General features: G+C 41.9%; 1 protein-coding gene across 8 annotated transcripts in view; it reads left to right on the top strand.

The window, feature by feature from the left end:
* Window positions 1–22976, top strand: part of lyst (lysosomal trafficking regulator) — a 55602-nt gene that overhangs the window by 219 nt on the left and 32407 nt on the right. For 6 of the 8 annotated variants that reach the window (XM_068725246.1, XM_068725242.1, XM_068725218.1 and 3 more), the window contains exons 2-6: window positions 1173–1444; window positions 9917–10005; window positions 14594–14792; window positions 18641–18731; window positions 19652–21746. In XM_068725246.1, coding sequence (XP_068581347.1) covers window positions 1364–1444; window positions 9917–10005; window positions 14594–14792; window positions 18641–18731; window positions 19652–21746 — 2555 coding nt within the window. In that variant the 5' untranslated portion in view covers window positions 1173–1363. Of the gene's footprint in view, window positions 1–1005; window positions 1445–9916; window positions 10006–14593; window positions 14793–18640; window positions 18732–19651; window positions 21747–22976 lie in introns of those variants that run through there. The other 2 variants (XM_068725211.1, XM_068725207.1) reach the window with 2 other exon arrangements.

Below are 22976 nucleotides of genomic sequence, written 5' to 3'. Positions count from 1 at the left end.
GCGATACGGTGCAACAACAGCTAGCGTTATGATTGTCAGCCAGACAACTAAAATATATATGTTTCATTAAAATAGGACGTGGAGCCCATTAGGTATAGTGGCTCTAAAGTTAATGTAGTATTTATGCAATTATTATGGTTTAAATTGATGATCTTTCTTGCGGCTTTTTGCGGTCAAGCTGGCTAGAACAATACACTACTGTCGAGCAGAACTTTCAAAATAAAACATTAAGCGCAACGTTGTCAGAGAGGCACTTCTGTCCAACTGGAGGTGTAACATAAATCCAATGAAAAGTGTGAATTGACAATAATTATGTTTGTGGCACAAAATGAATCGTACAAACACGTCACACTAAATGTTTGAAAGGAACTTTTGTAGGGAAAGACTAGAATACAATTATTCCAAAAAAGTATGACTTTATGCTATTTAAGGTGTTAATACATTTTAGAGCAGAAATAGGTAATTGTGTTATAAAAAGTGGCATACAAAAGCGGTAGAGCTCTTATTTTTAGGTCAACAATTTTAAGAAATTGCAAAGTGCAGAGGTGGGAATCACCTCACTACTGTTTTAACATTATGAATTATGGGAGTGAAGATTTTACTGTATAATTCATAAGCATAGTATGCTTTAGCTGTATTTACAATGTTGTTGTTTGTAATTATGCAAAGAAAATGGTATTGTAATGAATTCTTAACACCTTTTTAAATACAACTTTCTGAAATATATATTTAAATCTATATCTTAATAATATAAGAAAAAGCAATTGCCTCTCTACTTAAGTGTAGACTTAAGACTCATTGTTTGAATGCATTAATCGTCTAATGTTTTATGGGGGTTTCAAGTAAAGATTATAATCTTCAGTACAATTAGGCTACTGGAGCACGTTAGATGCTTTTATTTTGAAAACTAAATCCCATACCGGAAATGAACTGCTTCAACCTGCTTGACTGTTTGACGCAGGTCGTTTCTGTCCACATAGCTAGCCTGCTAGCCCTGTCCGTAATGTTTTGGTTATGCTACAGTGTGTCAGGCTCGTCGTGAAGCTTCCGGTTCAAGTCAGGTTAAAGTGCTCCACAAACAACTGTCAGTATCTCAGAAAGAAAGCGAAAGAGACTTTATCAGCTGACTGTGTTACGCTAACTAACACATGCCACTTTGTATCTTTCTGCAGAAGCACAGTTTCAAAGCAGCGGATCATGAGTCTGCTATGAATGACTCAGGACATCATTTGGGGCTTCGTTGGCTGCTGTCCGGGGCTCTCTCAGTCTCCTGGAGGATCAGGGAGGACACTAGAAGGGGGATTTTGTCATTCCTGACTTCCTCGACGCCCTGACTGCTGTTGTAGCTGGAGGCGTGGACGACATGGCCAGTCTGCAGCAGACTGATTTATCATATGCGTGGGAAAAGTACATGGATTGTAGACTGCAAGGAGCGGATCTGCAGGTAGGCGCTGCTGGCAGACACTCTTTAGACAGGAGCCCATGAGATGCTGGCTTTCATCATGTTCAAGTTACAAAAGTGGCCATATATACAGTATGTGATTTGAATAGGAAGTTGTACTTGTTGCAACATGCAATACAACAAAAGTTGCTGACTCTGAAATAATGTGGGTTTCCTGTGTGTGTAGAATTTGACATAAAAATATCCTAAATGTTTCTGCATGTAAACAGTTGAGTGCTAGTGTCGCTACGAGATTTGCTGGATTCTAAGAGACTTTCTTTTAGTCAGCTTCTTGTCAGTTTAGCTTCCTTAATTACTTTCCTGTTTTTGCCTCAGCTGTTCCTGCAGTAAGTGGCCATGAGATAGAAGAGGCTGTTGCAAAATGTTGCGGTGCCTGGAGAAAAATTATATAGTAAAAAAAAAAAAAACACAGTTAATTCTGCTCTAAATACATTATTTGTCAGTAAAACTGTAAGGGATATGTGGAATTAGTAAGTAACTTTTGAGTTAAGTGTTTGTACTCATTAAAATATTTTAGACCTCCAAAAAACCTCTAAACAGAGACATGCAGATGACTACAAATGCCTGTTATTATAGACGTCATCCCTATAAAGGGCGACGATTGTTTCTCCTCAGATGTGACTTATTTTCTCCAGGATTACACATATTTGTATGATGGGGGGTAACCACATGATGGATGCCTTGAGTCCTCCTTGAGGTCCCTAGACTCCACTTTCAGAGCCAGAACTGTAACTGATACACAGCACTCGCATCAGAAGTACCAGCAGTGAGTCATCGCACAGAGATGGAGGCAGGTGTAAACCACAGATTGCTCGTTATGAGCGTTACTAAAGTGCACTTTCGTTCCTGTGTCGGCCTGTAACAGGGGTGAGTGGTGGCGTTTCTCAAATCTCTGTCAGGCCCCCCCCCCCCCCCCTCCTCCCTCCTCCTGCTGGCAGAGTACTAACAGCAGCCAGATCACGAGACTTGGATTAGAATCGGACTGCAGGCTGAGTGATCTGCCACACACACACACAAACACACACACACACACAGATGAGCTGATACAGTCATTACACTAGTCCATTATTTGTGATTTATCATGTGCGAGTCTCTTTTTTAAAGACAGACTTGCTGTAATCTGTAAAGCTAATGAGTGCTGAGAAAGCCTGCAGGGCTTTTCATTCTTGGAAATAATAGCTTCCTTCCTCTGGAGTCACCTCGTCAGTGGTGGTGCGTATGCGCCGCTGCTTTTGTTAATCATGTTTGTGTGCATTAGGACATGGGCTGTAGAGACGGTGCTGGCTTGTTCTCAGTCGTCATAAATAATACTAACGCTTGAACTGCACCAAGCAGGCTCTGCCTTTCTATTAATGGTAACTTTTTTTATGTCACTTCTTGGTGCGACGACTCTTTTGGGAAGACTGTGCTTGCTCTTCAATTTCTCTCCTTCACAGTGATCAAGGAAGTGTTGAGGTGTGTGTGTGTGTGTGTGTGTGTGTGTGTGTGTGTGTGTATATGTGTGTGTGTGTGTGTGTGTGTGAGAGATACAAAGAAAGATGGTTTAGTGAGCTCTAGTTTGCTGATACCGTAGCTTTCCCTCCTGATTGAATCTGATGTGGACACACAGTGACAGGCCACGACACACACATGGATACTGTTGCACTGCTCCCTTCAGAGGACAAGTACGTACATGCGATGCATTCCCACCATCCGTGGCTACTGCTCATTGCTGTCAGTAGTATACAGATACACGTCATTACGTGATCATGGAAACTGTCCCACGACTGAAAGGCGCTTGTTTTAACGCTCACCATCCAGCAAGACTCTGCTCTGCCGCTCCGTGTCCAATTCTGCGGTCACACTTTACAGTGAGACGTGGAGGGCAGAAGAAGACATCTTCTCCTGCACTGATCCACAAAAACAAGTGTGGAAGTGCTCGTGCTGCAGCCTCGCTCTTTTTTTTTTTTTTTTTCTCTCTGCCCCCTCATCTTTTGGTCTTGGCATTCTCGTCTCTGTGCTCTTCATCTGCATTTCTATCGGGATTAAAATGTCGCTAGTATTTCTGTCACTTGTTCACAATGACCAGGGACAGTAGCAGAACGGGGATGGCTCATTGGTCGGGGTGTAACCTTGACCTGATGCTTGACCATGGTCTTCCTCTTTTGGTTTCCTGAGAATGCAGAAATGCCATAAAATGATTACAATGTTTTTCACTGCCTCTATTTATTTATTTTTTGGGTCAAAGGGAGCCACAGTCTCAATAGGGATTGATGGAGCACACTGTTACCATCTACCCAGCTCTGTTTATAAAGGAGAGCATTGAGAGCATCCTGCTATCTATTCACTGTACACTAATGCTCCTTAGATAGCATCATTATATGGAATCCATTACAATCAAACTCACTTTTTACATTTACTTTTCAGCATTTACATTTAAGTGAGCATATTTGCATTCTAGCTTCAGTATAATGGGATTCCGGGCTTTAAGCCTTTCTTTCCATTCTTTAGAACTTCTTCCTTTTCATGGAGCCAGAGCTGCTGCATTAGTGTGTTCAGTCTGCCTTAGGCTCGCGTCAAAGTATCCGTGGGGAGATTTTTCCATTCCGCCCCAATCTCTCTGAATGTTGATGAGCAGAGTTCATTTAGTAGAATGCTTACCTGGCCGTGAGCCAAGCAGGTGACCAGGTTTTTGTTGCTTGTGGATCTTTCGGTTCCATTATGAGTTAACAGGATGTTTCAAAACCCATCACACTTCACTTTTCTGTTTTTCTGGTGCCTCTGGTACGGCTCTTCTTCACTCTTATGTCACTTAACATTCAGTCAGTTGCAGTGGTGGACTAATGTTCACTCTAGCTGAAGTAAGCTTTTGGAATAAAAATGGACGACCCAAGACATTGTCCTGCAGGGTGATTGGACTCATCTTGTAAGTATAGTTTTGTAGCTACTCTAAATGTCCTTTGCCTTTACGTTGTCACTTAATCTGTAACAACAGATACTTGTGTGTGAAGCGGATTTAAACACATCTGAATTAGGACGAACCCGTGTCATATATTCCACTCACATTACTTGTCATTAGCTTTCTGAGCTCGGTTCTGTGCTTTACATTCCTTCTTTGGTAAATCCTCGAATCCTCGTCTGAAGAAGATTAAACTTGTCGAGCAAAGCATGAGGCAAAATGTAGTGAATACTAAAAAGGGAGTAAATATGGCAGCGCTGGTTCACCTCCATCCCCAAAGTGGATATTTTGGCTTGTCAGGACTGAACAATGGGGAACTGCAACATCCCTTATATCTGCTATATTGCGGTAAAAGACTGTGCTGGGTACATTATTTCCATGGTTGCATTATCAGAGACATTAATTCCTGTGGCAGTTAAGGTCATCTTTTGATATGTATGACTGCTATCTACAGCAATTAAAGTTAATGTGCACAGATCACATTCCACACCTGAGCAACTGAGAGCACAGTGACGTGGGAAAAGGTAATTGCTACATTAAAGACAGAAGACATTTATTATATTGTCGTATACATTTACACATATACGAATTTTAGCTTCTGCTTTTAATCCATCACCAACTTATTGGGAGCAGTGGGCTGCTGAGAAGCGCCCGGGGAGCAGTTAGGGGTTCCATCACGACTTAAGTGCATTTTTGGAGAATTATTTCATGTAAGTAAAGCAACCTAAAACTGAAAAATAAACTATCTTGCCTAAAGCTGTCAAAGCCTAGATGTTTTCATGGTTACTAATGCCTGACCTCAAGTGATTTGGGATTTTAACACCAAAAGTTCTTTTCTTATGATTTCATAGTCTTCATTTTGAAATCACAAGTACCACTATATAAGTGTCAGTCCTGAGAAAACATACACTAGAAAATATAGGTCTACTCATTTTAAACATATCTGTCAACACATTAGTGTGCTGCTGCTGTTTCATTTACTATCATTTTTTTTTTAGTGAGTTCACCATGACATTGCTCTTTGAGTGAAATTCAAGCACTACGGTCCAATCACAAAAAGTGTGCAGTCATGCTCTGATCATGATGTCTTGTGATCGTCACGCTACTTTATTAAAAAAAAAAAAAAAAAAAAAAAAAAGGTTTGCTGATCATTTTCATACGGCGGGGCTGTCATGATTTCCAGTATGTTGTTTACTAAAGCTTCTTTAAGTGAAGTGGGCTTGCTGGTTGGCCCCAGGACTTGTTTCACATCTGCATTTGTTGTTCTGCCCTGAATTTCAACCGAACTCCCACTCGCCGTGGTCTCCGGGGCCGTTCCAAACCATCGCCTGAACGGATGAATAATTCATGTCTCTGGCTCTGTGTTGAGTCTGAGTCCAACCGTCGCTCTGTCTCAGCTTTTTCCACCCAGTGGCGTGTTTTGCTCTTTCTCAGTCCACCGGGGGAGCGAAAGGCCAGAGCAGGCTGTTTGGATTCCAGTTTTGACCGACACCAGCTCGCTCTCTATCTCCCTGTAATGAAACAGAGAGTGACACATTTTCATTTACTGCGCTGTGGCTCCGCTAGAATAAAGGTCACCGTTTGCGACGGTGTGGATCTGATACTGACAAAAACACAGACATTGATGGTCGCCTGTTAACATTTTGTCAAAAGAAGTTATTAGTGGTGTTGTGCGAAGCGGCTCTGCTCTCTCACTGTAGTTTGTGAGGAAATGCGGAACGTTAGGGGCTCCTCATGATGCTCATCACCCAAATGTCAAATTAGATCAGTAGGGGATCTCAAACCGGGAAAAACATTGCATAACCAACGCCCCATGTCCTCTCTCACGAGGACGGGATCACATCGCTTTCACTGCCTCTGCCAAGTTGTAGTCTACCCAATTATCCGAAGAGAGCTGGCGGTACAGACTTCTCAAGTCAGTGTGGGTGACTCAGCCATCAGACTCCCATGACTAGGCCTCCCATGATTGTTATGTTGGATGAAGGCAGCGTAAAAGACACAGGTCACAGCCACCATGTCCGAGCAATTATGGGAGCTTCGGTCGGAGCTTTCAGTATTCAAACATGTATTCATCTCATGTAAAGCCGCCCCATGACAAAAGACACAGATAAAACACAGAGACATTGAGAGAATGCAAGCGAAGCAAGTGTAAGCAAAATGTGTTTCCTTGGGAGGTGTTCTTAAGCATGTGTCAGCATTCTTCAGCATGCTGTTCTGTACCAGAATCTGACCTTTGACCTTCCTGGACCGGGCAAGAAATATTAAGTAGTAGGTAAATATTATATAAACCAAAAGAGTTGTTTTTTTTCTTTTCTTTAATTGTGATCTGAATCTATGCTGTTTGTGTTAATTCCCCTTTGGCCAGGCAGCCTGCAGGTCTGCATCACCTACATTCTATATGGTTAAATTCATTCTGCTGTCAACAACTCAATAAATAAAATGGCTAACAAAGCTTAAGAGCTGAGCAGCTTAACATACAAGTGGCAATAAGTGAAATCTGTAGCCTGTCTGTCTCAACCACCCAGATAGCCTGTGTTTGCCTAAATGACAAATGAACAAATAAAGAAGTTCATCGCCGCAGAGGAAAAAGGTCAACGCTTCCTTTTTGTTGACAGAAATGAAATGTGTTCTCGGGGCTTTGTTGAAAACGTTGATTTCCCCTCCAAGCTGTATTAATCAGTATTGGCAGCCTCTCCATTATCAAATCACCCCGGCTGGTTTGTGCCGAGTGCATTGTAATATTGGATTAGAGCCTCGGGAGGAAAAACAACCCTGTTGCCGGGAAATTAGTGTTATCGTGAAGCGCTTAGTTTCCCTTTCCCATACGAGGTGTACGGACACAACAGATCCACTGATAACACAAGGACGAATCTAGTCATTTTAGATGCTCATTTCGGGAGATTAACGTTAATAGACTGAGTGCACAGCTCCGTCACAACTCCGGGGCTTATTTATCAAACTAATGACAGTTTTGGCAACCTTGAAGCTTTGATTTCCTGCCACTCGCTCCCCCCAGTTTCTCTGCTCTTATCTGCTGCTGCTGCAGTTATTTATTTCACCTTTTTATGGTCTTGTCAGCTTTTCATGTTTACCCCTGTCCCCTCCTGTCTCTCTCTCACGATCCTATCTACCCACCCATCCCCTCACTGCTCGGGCGGGTTGTTGCCTCAGCTGTTGAAGTGTCCCCCTCTCTGCCCCTCCTTGACCCCGGTGAGTGTGGTCAACTCTGCACCATCATCATCATCATCATCATCATCATCATCATCATCATCATCATCACCCGCAACTTCATTTTTTTTAGGACGCCTGACATGAATGTGCTCATCTTTTAGCTTGTGGTATATTGCATAGTTTCTAGTTAAATCTCTTTGAATGCCATTCATAGTGAAAACAAGTAACCCAAAACCTGCGTTTGGCAGTTGTGACGCAGGAAGGAAGTTGAGTCACCGTGTAACTACACACGGTTGGGCTCGGTCCTCAGCCGTGAGAGTTAACAGCAAAAGCCGACGTGTGACGAAACTGCAAACACCTGAATAACCGATTTTGAAATTTTCCCTGTTTTAGTCACGGAGAGTGGGTGAATCAGTTTCACAGACATGCATAGCCACATATGCATGTGTCTTTTAGGGCATGTAAAGAGGACAGAAAGTAGTAAAGACACTATCACCGTAACTGAAGCCATATTTACTCTTTAAAGGGTGGTTTTAAATGTCATTTACTTCTTTCTTTATTTCACTTTCTGTTTTTAGATTCCAGATCTGTGTCAATGCAGCTAAATGATTTTCCGTGGTGTCACTGTGACGTATCAGTGCAAGTACACTCAAATTGAAAAGAACTAAATACATAGAGTATAATCTTTGTTGATGACTAGTACTGGTTATAGGCTAGCTGTAAAGTTGAGTGCCAGTGTTAGTTGATGCATATTTTTTAAGTAAGAGGAATTAAAAGTGCTCTGTGGCATTTCTTGGAAACGAACAAAAGTTGTGTTGTCGTTCAGTGTTTCGCACCAAAACACATTGTGTGTTTCCTCGAGGTCTATGTCGAATGTGTTCCTATCCTCTTAAAACATGTGTAAATCTAATGTTTGAGCCCCGTTTTACATCCTTGTGAGCTTTCTAGCAGGTCTTCTTCTTCACAATCGTTGCTACCCCTTCTTTTGTACCCTTGTGGAACTGTCGATCAGTAGACTCGCGTGAAACGATCGCCAACAGTGTGCACCATATTGCCTGCTTTCTCTCCTCTGTTCAGACATGAGGCAAACAAAATCAGGACCCACTTGTAAACTTGTAAAAACGTTGCTCCATAGAGCTATTAGTGGTCAAAAACTTGACAGGGTACCTTTAAGTAAAGGCTGTTTTAAAATGTGAAGGGCACAAGATGGGAAAACATTTTGTTATTCTGGGGAGTCAAAAATAATTGACCACGCATTTAAAAAAATATTCTTTTACCAAACTAACTTAATGGTGAGTTTAGGTCACATTTTTAGTGGATTCTTAAGGGAGAGATAAAACTATTTGGTTGGACTGCAAGTGGGGTGACAGTCATGGGCTAAGCAAGGTTAGTTTTATGGTTAGCTATATGCATTCCTGTATAATACGAATGACAATAATAAAACGGCACAGCCCCCGTAGGTCAGACTGTGTGTAATGTGATTGGCACTGTGTGGTGTCTTCGTGACCTGGTGATCAGTTTGGATCAGTGGTGCCTGAATGAGTCCAGTCAGTGGTGTCAGATGAGCAGAGGAGGGGAAGCGAATGGCACGTCTGCCAGGAAGATATTAACACACTGCCCTGGAACCGGTAATGCAGTCAGCTGGCTTCCCTCCCTTTTTGAGAAAGTCCCGGCTGCCTCGCCAGCTCTGGTGGCGAGAGATGCTTTTGATTGGCTTATGGTCAGAGTCAGACCGAAGCACTGTGACGAGGCAGATCTTAATATGATCTTTGTTTGCCCAGTATCAGGGATTCTCCAGTGTTATTATTTCATTGCTGATATGTGATTTTGAAATTGTAAAACGCTGTGCTGTCCACCAGACTATTGTTCAAAAGTAATGAGCTTTTACTTTGAACATGATTGGGTGCGTTTGTTCAGAGATAAAAAATGCAATATCTAAAATATTACTTGTGGTTCTGGGAACTGATTTATTTTTCTGTCATTTTGAAGAAGATCTGCGTGTAAGAACAAAGGAGTGCTTTTTTGTTTGCAGTGCTTTTTAGAGAGGAGAGATAAAATACACTGACACTCAGCACCGCATCTGACCCGATAAATCAATATTGCAGCAATATTTCCACATAACGACATTAGTTGCCGTTATGTCACAGTCTAACTGGCTGTACCGTCATCTATAACGATTACAAAACATAAAATCATTGGGAGTAATGTCACAATGGGTTATCAAGTGAAAGGTTACTGTTTCTGTGCAGTGCATTTGTCATTTCAATACCCCGTCATGTGAACGCAGGTAATAATCCGGGTTTGATTCATGTTCTCACTCATTTGTCTCATCTGTCTCTTGTCAGGTCAGCCTTCAGGGTCTGGAGAATTTCCTCTGTCTCTTCCACTATGTGCAGCATCACCCCAACAACAGCAAAGATGCACTGAAATTCTGGTAGGTGTCATTATTGTTTTAACCTCTTCCACTGTGTTGTGACGGAGGTTTTGTCTCACTCAGTACATGGTGTTATATCAACGCATCAAAGAAAAAAGTTTGGAAAAAGTGGGCACGCGGTAACCGCAAACATAGCTGCAGTGAGGTTGTTAACTGCAGGAGTGATTTATTTTCATCCTTTTTTTATGTCCCACCATGATAGTAGAGGTTGCAGACATTATGTAATCGTGGCGCATTAGCATTTCGGAGTACTTTGCTGCATAGATTTCCATTTTGATGAGGAAAATTGTAGACGTTCAAGTGCCTCTTGTTTATATTCTGTTCGGTGTAAATAAGTGACAGACACACACGCACTAGAATTAAGTGAGCGCATTAGCATTTGTGAGTTATGTGTTCCCTCAACTGAGAAGTGATTCGTTTGAATAGGGTTTTGGTTGAAATGCCTGAAATAATGTCCGCGCTTAAGGCAGTTTAATGTTCCGCTCCGTGAGATCAGCCATTAAAAGTTCCATACTTTAAATCATTGGAGCTTTTATCTGCAATAATTGAGCACTTAGCTAACAGGTGTTGTTAGAAATGGATCACAAAATCCTCAAGTCATGAATATACCGCAGCTGTAAACTCTCTTTTAAGTTTGACTACCCACATTATTTTGAGATTGTAGATATTGATTTATGTTGTTCTACTTGTAGTTTGTATAAAACGGTCAGTTTGTAAGTTAGTTGATGTGTTTTTACCCTGTAAGTCTTTCAGCATTGGTAACGTTGGAGGGACGTGACCACAGGTTAGCCTCACACTTGCCTTTCATTGATATTAATTACAGTGTTGCTAAAACCCTTTTAAAAGCTGTTTCTTTGGCTTCTCCTGAGTGGCAGATTTATATTCATCAGACAAAAAGAAAAGTCCACAAAATATACATCTTGTGCATGCACATGCTTAATTCCTCATTGTTTGCAGTAGAACCCAATATATTGATGCAGTTAATCATGCGGGTAAACCATGCTTGCTTCCATGAAATCATTATAGCTCTTGACACTCTGTTAAGCGTGCACTGTGCACACGGGAATCATGGTTGAAAACACTGTAGGATGCCTTCTCATATGAGCTGGAGCCATGCTAACCTAACCCTAACCCAGACAATATTACAATAGTGTCCTTTAATTTCTCCAGAAAACATTTTGCTATGTGCAATCAAAGCAGGTATTTCTTTAGTTTTGCCCACATCAATAGAGCCAGTTCTGAGTGAAGCCTCCACCATGAAAGTAACTCAGTTGGAGTAAAGAACATCGAAATGATTTGCCAAAAGATATCACAATAAGCTTCTTAGTCTTTTGCAGCATGATGATATCATGGAAACCATTATCCCTGTATTCTAGTTCTGTAATCGCCGTCATGAAGGAATGATAAAACGACTGAGAGGATGGATTTGAGATAATGCTTTGAATAGTTGACAAGCAAATGCTGTGTTTTAAAAATCATTATGCTATCCTCATTTGAATTTTTCTAAATTTCTTGGCGATGCAGTCTGAACTGTCAATATGACGGCTGTTTGTTTTTTAATTCACTGTGTAATTTATTAATATATTCATGTAATACATTTCTCCGCTCCCTAGCCTTTTAAATTGAGGCTTGTGTGTGTGTGTGTGTGTGTGTGTGTGTGTGTGTGTGTGTGTGTGTGCGTGCGTGCGTGTGCGCGTGTGTGTGTGTTGGATAAAGCAATACAAACACTGGCTTTATCCCAAATTATGGTAACTTTCACACATTAAGAAGTCAAACCTAACTTAGCATGTCAAAGCCTCTTAGATGTGCGTCTGGCCTGTTTGAGAGTGACCTGTGGCCTAAATAAGCTACATTCAGTGGCTACACATGTTTCCCTCGGACTGAAGCTGAATTATCATGGTGAGCTTGAATTTTACACTGTGTCACAAAATACTTTGGAATGAAACACTGCAACAGCATCGTTGTTTCAGATGACCATTCAACTTTTCTTATATCCAGATACTGACAATAATATCTTTACAGTGTCACCACATAGTTTAGCAAATGCAACACATGGAATCATGAATCAACATCTTTCTCACTTCTCGTGCCACGGATACAACGTATCTATGGGTTGGTCTCATGGGTAATTATCCACAGAGGGAAAGTTGTAACGCTGGAGTTCCAGTGTTGTAGTTTCTGAGCTGTAGGTGCTTCTGGTTTACTCGTAGGATTGTTAAAGGGGGATTTCTGAATGTGCACTTCCATATGTAGTTTACTCTAAGATACTTGTTTGGCCACAACCTTCTCCTTTCCATAGACACGGTGTATGAGAAGCGGACGTAGTCCCAGTGACGTCACCCATTGGTTTGTGGACAACCGTTTTGAAGTCTTGAGTTTGGTACAACCTAACCCTGAATAAGACTTTTTTATGTTGCCAAAATGTTCCAGTTAACTTTCATGAAGTGAAAACCACGCTGTGGTAGCGACCTGTCAATCGCAAGGTAGCCCCGCCCTAAAGCATACCCTGCTTTATCGTCTGTTTTTCTCTAAACGGGACCATATTTTATTAAATGAACATCATGCTGTGTCGAAGAATACTTGAAAGTAGCGATTGAGAAACATAAACTCATGTTTACTTTTCTATATGATCAGACTTCTTTCTGCAACCAGAGGAGTCGCCCCCTGCTGGCCGTTTGAAAGAAAGTTAAGACACAATCTGCATGGCTTCACATTTCAGAAGCCGAGGTTGTCACTTGCTCTTTTCTCCAAGTTTGCAGTGCATATCTTCTCTTTTCACTGCAGTTGTAGTCAAGTGGTAACCCCTATGTAGGACTACAAATCATTTCCTATGTGTCTATGGTGTAGAAACTGTATAGTGACTCTTAAATAGGAGTAGACTTCAGGCCTTGCTGAAGTGGAAATGTCCTGAAAAATTATCTCAAGAGTGGACATTTGTTTACAATTATTTTTGGAAACCTTGTGGTCTTGATTAGAACTACAAATATAATAACATAAAACCGTAAAGTGACCGTCAAATATCATAAAAACATGGTTTGTACATCAGTTGGTTTCATCTTTTAATATAGTCAGAGTACTTAATGCTTCATCACGCCTAACCTGTCACTTTTTGGAGCTTTTGCTAGTAGTTACTCTAGCAGGCCTGTTTGTGCCTAAAAAGAAAAAGAAATTCCCGAGACAGTTGTAGTGGAGTAAACAAAGGCTGTTACTGTGGATCGTGGTTGATTACGGAGGTCTTACACAGGGCAACGGGGGCTCGTCAGTCTTCCCAAGGGCAGTCCCCTCACCATGTGACATCACATGCTTTCATGTGATACGCTGATCTGCTGCAAATCTGGAAAGCTTCCATTTGAAATTCCAATTTAATGGAATTTGTGCTGCAGAACAGAAAATTCAGTCAGCAGTCGTGTGAGGAGGTATGCAGATACAACCAGCAGAGCTGCAGTCATGCTTGGAGCAAACACAAGATGACTGGAAGGAAACCGTTCGGCTTAGTAACATTTGGTAAGAAATGAGGATTTTTTGACTTCAACACTTGTTTTAGATTTCATTAACCCTCCTCCTCTATGCATTATATCATGCAGGTATCATTTTGTAAGTAGGTTTGTCTCCGTAACAGCAGAAATGTGAACAAGTAAAAGCTATTTGGTTACGGTCTGATGGAAGGCTCAGTCCTGATGTTTTTAATTCATGTTGAGCTGTGTAATTGGGGCTGTCCAGTAAAGGGGGAGTGTATCTTCAACGGCGAATGGAGAGCAATGTGAGCTGTGTGTCTTGTCTTGAGTCTGACAGCTTATTGTGAGTTACGTTTAGAGGAACTTGTGGTTGTGGCAGACATAGGCGTACTTGGAACAACCGGGTGATCTAGAGATCGCCATGCTTAGGCTTTTTGAAGGAGTAGACTTTGGCTTTTTTCTTGAATCTCACTGTACTTGTATCTTAGTTGAAATCCAGGCGTTCCCATTATATTGACCCTAACAGAACGCCTAGTGTTAATAAACTGCAGCTTTATCACATTAGTACAATTAAAGATACAATCCCAAAGAAACTTTTGTATGAACTTCACAAAACTGTTGTTTTTGGAAACTGTTTGTTTCATATTTGGCATTTCATCTCGACATACGATGGCAAAGGTATCGTTTTTTTAAAAACCTGCGAGAATGGAAACTTAATAAACAAGATGAGTGATGTGTATCACGGGATAAGTTATGTTTTATTGAGAATGTGAACTTTGAACCTACTGGTTTTCCTTGAGATCCCTTCCATAACCTCAGCTTTCCACATTTACATACAAACTGTTTTAAATACATCTGTTTTGGTTTTCTTTAGCCGTCTAAAGAATGTCTCTATTAAGAGTTAGATCAGAAGAAACAAAGTGTGGGATTGATATTTTTAAGGAGGTGAAGATTGTTTCACAACTTTTCATTTTTATTCACAGTAGTAAATAAAAAATCATGCAGCTACTCAAAAATTACATTTATTGGTTTCTCTCATGAAGGACGACCTCATGATCCCACATTGTAGCTTCAGGTGTGTATATAGATTTGATTGCGTCCCCTCTTAAGATGTCTTCTGTCTTCTGTTGCAGCTCAGACATGAGTGGGGCCAGTAACACACTGGCGAGAGAGTTCCTGACTGACGTACATCAGCTATGCAGTGCGGTGGCCCAGAGAGCGGAGGCACGGGAGGAAGACGAGGAGGAGAGTCACATGGTGGCGCTGGGAGAGTACCTGGTCAGGGGGCGGGGCTTCCTGTTGCTCAGCACCCTGGACTCCATCATTGACCAGGTGAGGATGTTCAAGGCCACAAATGAATCATCACGAAAAACGTCCATACTGATCAGTCAAGATAAGCATTCTTCATTCCCTTGAGACCACGTCATACAGTATGAGTGTGTGTGTGTGTGTGTGTGTGTGTGTGTGTGTGTGTGTGTGTGTGTGTGTGTGTGTGTGTATATATATATATATATATATATATATATATATATATATATATATATATCTATATACACACACACACTTCAGCTACTGTCAAATGTTTATGTGACAGTAGCTATGTGTAAATGCTACTACTGTAGTTCAATTCAGTAATATTCACACTAAGCTTTAGGCCACAGCTTTTAGTTTCAGATTCTGCCTCATATTTCTTAACTCAATCTATTAAACTTTTCACGCAGCTGTTTAATATCAGCAGGACAAATTCAAATTTCTGCCCATAAGCCAATGCTGCGACTTATCTCCAGTCATCAAAAAGGAAATTCCAAATAGAGTTGGCGAACGAGATCCAGTGTAATGCTAACACATGATAAAAGAAACAAAGATTATGCTAACATAACATCAGACAGACATCAGATGGTACGATTAAAGAGGCATTCGATGGTCACAGTGCAATAAAACCCATCAGTGCAACATGTAGAACATACTGTATAATTAGGAGATGCTTATATTTCCATATCTGTACCTAAACTCAGGCTTCCTCTCTACATCTGTGGCTGGTGCTACTAAAGTTTGCCGATGATCATATCTATAAATCTATAAAGGAAATGAGCTCTGCAGTGCCATAAATTATTTGATTTTCTGATTGATTGCAGAAAGTTGTTCTCTACGTTCTGCTGTTGTTGCACGCAAGATGTTGATGCTGATGTGCAAATCCATTTAGAACAGTTGACAGCAGCGTCGCGTAACTTTTTACAACCGATCTTTATATCAAATGACACACTCGGGCCGTACCAAACACTTGCAGATAGCGATCAGGCAACACTAATGTTTTTGGTGTTGTACTAAGATTAGATTCCAGTGGTGGCTGCGTAGGATTGTTTCTGACTTCTGTGATCTAAACATATCCGATTGCTTCACTGCGGTCAGAAAACAGTTTGCTCTCCAACTTGCTGCACGCAAGTTCTTTCAGAAAGTTTAAAATAAACACCAACTCTTTTCATCTGATGAACCACTTTATTCAAATTGAAATTGGATTTTTTTTTAAGGTGACGACGTCATAAAATATGTTGAGAAACATTCAAAGCTTAATTCTAAAAAACCTCAAAATTAAAAATTACATTCGGTACAGCCCTATTGCCCGTTTTGATTTCAAGACTCTAAACCCTGTTGTTATACCAATACATGGACACTATTGTCTCTATATTTGTTAAGTTGCCTATCTGTGGCTGGTGTTACGAAGGCCTGAAGGTTGGTCACACCTAAAGAGAAACAGAGCTCTGCAGTAAGTTCATAAGTTGTTTGATTTTCTCGTTGATTGCAGTTGGTCTCTTGCTCTGCTGCTGTTGCACACAGGATGTTGACACTGATATGCAAATCCATTTAATACGGTTGACAGCACTAACTTTGTGTGTATATATAATGATGTTTTTATAATACAATACACATAATATATCAGTAATACTCTCTTTTAAAATGGGTTTCACAGATATTGTTTGGCACAATTTAGGTGGAAATACTCTACTATGAAGGGCAAAGGTGGCCAAACTGTTTGTTGCCCCCTATCTGCAACAGTGAGTTGTGAGCACTTTATTTAGGTGCTCGTGTTAAATGATAGGAAGGGCTTCACAGAAGCAGGTATTGTTTGCTCTGTTAACTGGCACCAGACTGTGACAGAGCCCAGTGTTTCCTCTGCCTTGTACTGGTTCAGTGGAGCCCAGGCGACACTGGAATCACTGTGTTTGTGTATTGATCTTATCTGTGAGTGTTTTTGGGTCAAGTAACAGTTTAGAAGATGCTCCTATCCAGGGTGAATCATGTAGCTTTCAAAAGGTTCTCTCAGCTACAGAGTGAAAGATTGGATCACCAAGTTAAGTTATTTTGGCGCCAAACAGTCTTTTCAATAAGAAGTTTATAATCCTCTGACTTGAAGTAAGGAATGCATTATTGAATTATTGATATTATTATGTGCTGAATGTGACCCTGTGTGTCGGCATTCCTCGTATTGTTCACGTCCTTTAGCTAATTTCACACACATTCATGATATTTTCTCCTTTTTAATGGAAGCCTTCAGTACTGAATTGTAATGCATTCATGTGTTAGTGTTTTATTACAAGCTACAGCTGTGTGTGTGTGTGTGTGTGTGTGTGTGTGTGTGTGTGTGTGTGTGTGTGTGTGTGTGTGCGTCTCGACTGTGTGCGTCAGCTGTGGGCTGGATGGAGTCAAGCCTTTAGTGGCAATCGGGGTCAGACACTTTATAAACACTTATTTACTTGTGGTTTGTAAGAACTTGGGGTTTGCAAAATGTGCTTTCAAATCCTAAATCTAGTGTCTGAATTTAGAAGAATAATACTCCCACCATGTGCCACCTGGTCGATTTAGTTCACTCTGTGATTCAAGTCACAGTAAGATTTTCATTATGTAAGACTCGTATTCAATACATTAGTAAAACTAGTCCACGCATAACCAGTATTCCTGTAGTCATGTTTAAACATAACATGAAATAAAATGGTCTATACATCATTTTTTATGTGAAGGTCAGTGAAAAAATATGCATAAACGTATATCCCTGACCAAGTGTTAAATGTCAGGCAACTGTCATCTCAGAGTACATCATCAACTGAATAATTCAAAAGGCAAATGCTTAGCGACAACCAGTTAAAAGCTGTATGATTTACAGTCTGTGGTTAGAGGTTGAGATACACCAATCCATCTGCCAGGCTGATATATGGGCCGATTTTAGCTTTTTAAAGATATTATATCAGTATACAGAAATGCCAAGCTAGGTTTTTAGGTAGTTTCTGTAACCATGACATAGTTTATTTTCACACTGTAAAATGTCCTGCTCAGTATGTAGAGATAAAAAAGATTCCATTTGAACTCCTAGGTAGCCGAATGGTTACAGCGCATGCCGTGAATCTTGGATGTTGCCGGTTTGATTCCAGTGTTATTGCCTCTTTTCAAATAATATGCTCTATTAGTCAAACGGACACCGATATCAGTACAGTATTATCTTCATAAATCCAATATTAGCCGGGCTCTAGTTTGAGTATTGAAAAAATAATGAGTATCAAACAAAAAGCCTACTTGATTAGAGAGTTAAAAATTGCTAACTCATAAGTTGATGTCGGTCAATATTTGGCAGCCATTGGCTATCCATAAACACCACAAAGGTGACTGACCCATTACCTTGGAGAAACTGCACAACATATAATTAATTAATGATGAGTGTCTTATACAGAGAATAGAAAATAGTTTCTTGTAATCTAATTCACACATGAAGGAGTACGTTGTTTTTTTTTAATTAACACATAATGGCGTTGGTTCTCTCTCTGCTGTGAGGTATGCCCTGGGTAGACATGAGATCCTCCAGGTCTTGGAAGTAAGGCCGTCATGTAGTTGCGACATTGCTCCCGGACACATTTCACTGAGGACTTAACTTGCCAGCTAACTAAACGCACACAAATAAACACCTAACTCCTGGAATGAAAAACGTTGTGGAAAGACAGTTAAATTCAGAGTGAAAGCTAATCTTTAAGTAGCTAAATTCTCTTTGTTGAAAGTAGTGAAACACAAAAGGGACATTTGTGCTGAGTTGATCTTCATGGGAGTGTCTGGGTGTGACTTCAGAGTGTGACCGAAGGGAGAGAGGGGCAGGGGAACTTTCTAGGTAACCTCAGTTTGTTTTGTTGCACTCTCAGGAACTGACCTGCCGGGAGGAGCTGCTCACTTTGCTGCTGTCTCTACTACCACTGGTCTGGAAGATCCCTGTGCAGGAGGAAAAAGCCCCAGGTCAGTATTACCACAAATACTTTATGTGAAACTCGATCACTTGTTTGTGTTAATGTTGCGTTTAACAGCACATTCCTCACACTGCCCAGCTGTAAATGCATGTGACTATCTCTTATTCCTGGCTTGTAACTAATGACTTGAATTTACATACTTCATTTTATGTGTAAAATTTAGTTCTCTGTAATTTGCAAACTGTACAGTAATATCTTTTTTTTATACAGAAAAAGATATTTTTCCATCTTTTACATAATTCTATGCCAATTATTAGGATTAAGCCATGTTCTGACATTAGCTTTGGTGGGTTTATGTGAAGGCAGTGGAATGTGTGCACATTGCTTTTGACTGTAAATAGTGTCTGTGAGGTTCTAATCAAATGACTAATTTGTTATGTATTTGACTTGCTTAACAGTGCAAACAGTGCACTGTGCTCATCTGGTGATGGATGGATTGTGATTGATCTTTGTAGCCAATGTCTCCATTACGTTGAATCTTACAAACATAAGCAGCCAGTCACACAACAGGAGAAGAGTAGTGGTGGCAGAGGCTTGTGACTTTAGGATGACACTGGTATTTAGTACGGGACTGCTGATCCTAACTAACATGGACCCGAGACATTTTTACTTTAATTAATTCCTACTCACTAAGTGTGTTTTTACAAACACAGAGTGGCTGTTGACATGCAGCTGAGCTTTATGTAACTCATCTTACAGAATTTCAAAAAATAAAATGAAATTGGAGTCTGAATTCCTAAAAATGTGACCTTAAATGTGACACGAGTCATTAATCTTATATCACTTCAGCAGTATTCAAAATAGGTTTGGTGAAACTCAAAAATAACAGTATATGTCTCGAGGTACATTTGGTATGTAGGTCTTCATGAATGTCCAGAATGCAGCTGACAGATTTCTTTACGTCGACAGATTTCACCCTGCCGTCCCTACTGGAGGTATTCCTCAGCCGGGAGGTGAAGGCCGCCCCTCTCAGAGCAGGACAGAAGGCTGCGACAGATGAACAGAACTCTGGGAAGAGGTCCCGTGTTGGCAGTGGCACGTGGAAGTCGCGGAGGTCGCGCAGAACAGCGCAGAGGTACTCCGTAAAGGATGCTCGGAAATCCCAGGTTTCTACCTCCGATTCAGAAGCCAACCCTGAAGACAAAGCTGGCCCAGGCCCCGGTGGTGCAAGGAGCCGAAGGTCGCATGGCTCCACCATCCGGGTGAGCTGTCAGCATCATCGCTCAGAGGCCTCACAGTTAACGTCCACTGCCACTGCAGAAACCATGAGTGCACCATACCCACACCCCCGAGCCCCTGGGTCCCAGATGGTGGACACAGAAACCCTGACAGACCCAGCTGCAATATCAATTTTCAACCGCATGGAAAACTCGCCCTTTGATCTCTGCCATGTGTTGCTTTCCCTGCTGGAGAAGGTCTGCAAGTTTGACATGAGCATCAACCACAACCCTGGCCTGGCAGTCAGTGTCGTACCTACTCTCACTGAAATCCTGACTGAGTTTGGAGACTGCTGTGGTCCAGGGGGAGGCGGTGGAGGTGGAACTGGGGCCGAGGAGCTTGCTGGAGGCTGGACGGAAGAGCCCATTGCACTGGTCCAGAGGATGCTTCTACGCACCATCCTGCACTTGATGTCAGTGGATGTGAGCCAGAGTGAGACCCTCCCAGACAGCCTGAGACGCAGCCTGACAGACCTCCTGAGAGCCACCCTCAAAATCCGAAGCTGCTTGGACAGGCAGAGTGACCCGTTTGCCCCTCGGCCGAAGAAGACCCTGCAGGAGGTCCAGGATGACTTTTCATTCTCCCGCTATCGCCACAGGGCGCTACTGCTACCAGAGCTTCTAGAGGGAGTACTACAAGTGCTGCTGGGTTGCCTGCAGGCTTCCACACCCAACCCCTTTTTCTTCAGCCAGGCGCTGGAGCTCATCCATGAGTTTGTCCAGCACCGTGGCCTGGAGCTGTTTGAGGCCACAGTGCTGCGGCTGGAGGGACTCGGCAGGGCCCGGGATTCTGAAGTAGGAGGCGAGGCTTCAGAGAGGCTACGGGGTCTCATTGCAGGAATCTTTAAGATCATCAGTGCTGTCAAGAAGGCGAAGTCGGAGCAGCTGCATCAATCCGTGTGCGCCAGACGGCGGCACCGTCGCTGTGAATATTCCCACTTCCTGCATCACCACAGAGACCTGTCAGGTTTGCCCGTCTCTGCTTTCAAGCAGGCTGCTCGGCGCAACCCCTTTGAAGAGGATGGAGAAGGCAAGGAAGGGATGGACGGGGTGCGTTACCCCGAGCGCTGCTGCTGCCTGGCTGCCTGCGCTCACCAATGTCTGCGGCTCTTGCAGCGATTGTCCCCCAGCGGGCCGGCTGTGTTGCAGGTACTGGCTGGGGTGCAGGCTGTTGGAATCTGCTGCTGCATGGACCCCTGCTCAGTCGTAGGACCCCTGCTGCATGCCTTCCAAGCGCCAGGCCTGCGTAGTTACCAGTCCCATGTTCTCAGTGTCCTGGGCAGACTGATCCTAGACCAGCTTGGTGGAGGACAACCGTCAGAGAAAGCCAAGCTGGCCTCCTGTAACATCTGCACTCTGGACAGCAGCCAGCTGCCAGGTCTGGAGGAGACACTGCAGCACGGGGAACCTTCAGCCGTGTCCACCAGTCTGTGCTACCGCTCCCAGGGTATTCTGCCCAGCGGTGGGGGGGAAGAGGACATGCTGTGGAAGTGGAACGCTCTGGAGGCCTACCAGGAGCTGGTGTTTGGTGAGGACTGGCAGCTGAGCCAGCAGATAGCTGGCCATGTGTGCCACCTGACCTTGCGGGGCAATGCTATAGTGCAGTGGCAGCTCTACACACACATCTTCAACCCTGTGCTGCAGAGAGGGGTAGAGCTGGCCCACCATGCCCAACAGCTGGGGGTTTCCACTGTCTGTACTCAAGTCTGCAGCTATCACACACAGTGCCTGCCTGTGGAGGTACTACTCATTTACCTGCAAACGTTACCTGCCCTTCTCAAATCAAGGTGAGCATTTTTTTCTTGAGTCCTATTTTTTGTCATCTGTCTTTTCTCAGCATTTCAGGATTCTGCCAAAGATGTTTTGAATTTTATTTCTATTAGGTAGAAAGATCTGTAGCTGCAAGCTGTTCTTGAGTAAATGTGCAGAAGCATCAATAATGCTTTATTTGTTCTGACTAATGCAGGTGGGTGTTTTTTTTTTTTTTTTATTCTTTTGGCAACTTCCTCACTCAAAAGGATTCTGCTCTTGTTATACTACCACATAAAGCAAATATAATCAGCCAGCTCAAAGGAGACACCTAATCCACTTGGGCATTGTTTGCCATTAGATCTGTCTATCCAGGTCATTGCTAATTGATGCTAATCAATAATTTATTACAGCTTTGTGTACTGAGTGACAGATGGCAGATTAGTGACTGTTTATGTAACACTGTGACGAGTACAGTATTCTGGCTGAAACAGGTGCTTTGTGATATTTGTCCTAACACATTTCACAAAATGCTGCCAAAATAGAATTGGTATATTACTGTAATAATTTAGTTTTTTTATTGGTTGAATATTGAGTTCTCAAGCTTTGACACAATCATCAATGTGTATGTATGTATATATATATGTATATATATATATATATGTATATATATATGTATATATATATATATATATATATATATATATATATATATATATATATATATATATACATATATATATATATATACATATATATATACATACATACACACACACACACACACACACACACACACACACACACACACACATATATACACCGGCTCCTGCCCAATGCATGCTGGGATAGGTTGAATCCCCGTGCGACCCTAAACAGGATCAGTGTGAATGGAAAATAGATGGATGGGTGCTTTGAGGCAGTCTGTCAGCGGTGGGCGTATAGTTTCCATATTAAAATTCAGAGTATGTCATTCTGCTCTCTGAAGGTTTTGACTGGCATTCAAAGTCTTTGTGATGTTTGTCATCTGAGACACTATAGAGTTAATTGTACGTCCTTTTGCTCATGAAGTATATACACGTTTTATATTCTGATAAATCTCCATTTATTAGTTGGGTTTTCCTTAAAAAAACAATGTATAGACCGATACAAAATCCCTCTCATCACTTATGACCTACTAGAAGTGTGTGTAAATGTCTGCATCTGCACAGACTCTTGCAGCCCTCAGCCTGTATTTTCTTATTTTGCTGTGTTCAGCAAGGGCGTCA

Source organism: Cebidichthys violaceus, unplaced genomic scaffold, assembly GCF_023349555.1.
Source record: "Cebidichthys violaceus isolate CVI_PGR_0920_01 unplaced genomic scaffold, fCebVio1.0.p SCAF_10, whole genome shotgun sequence".
NCBI classification, from domain to species: domain Eukaryota; kingdom Metazoa; phylum Chordata; class Actinopteri; order Perciformes; family Stichaeidae; genus Cebidichthys; species Cebidichthys violaceus.
The sequence above is the reverse complement of the archived record's forward strand: the minus strand, read 5'-3'. Positions and strand labels throughout refer to the sequence as shown.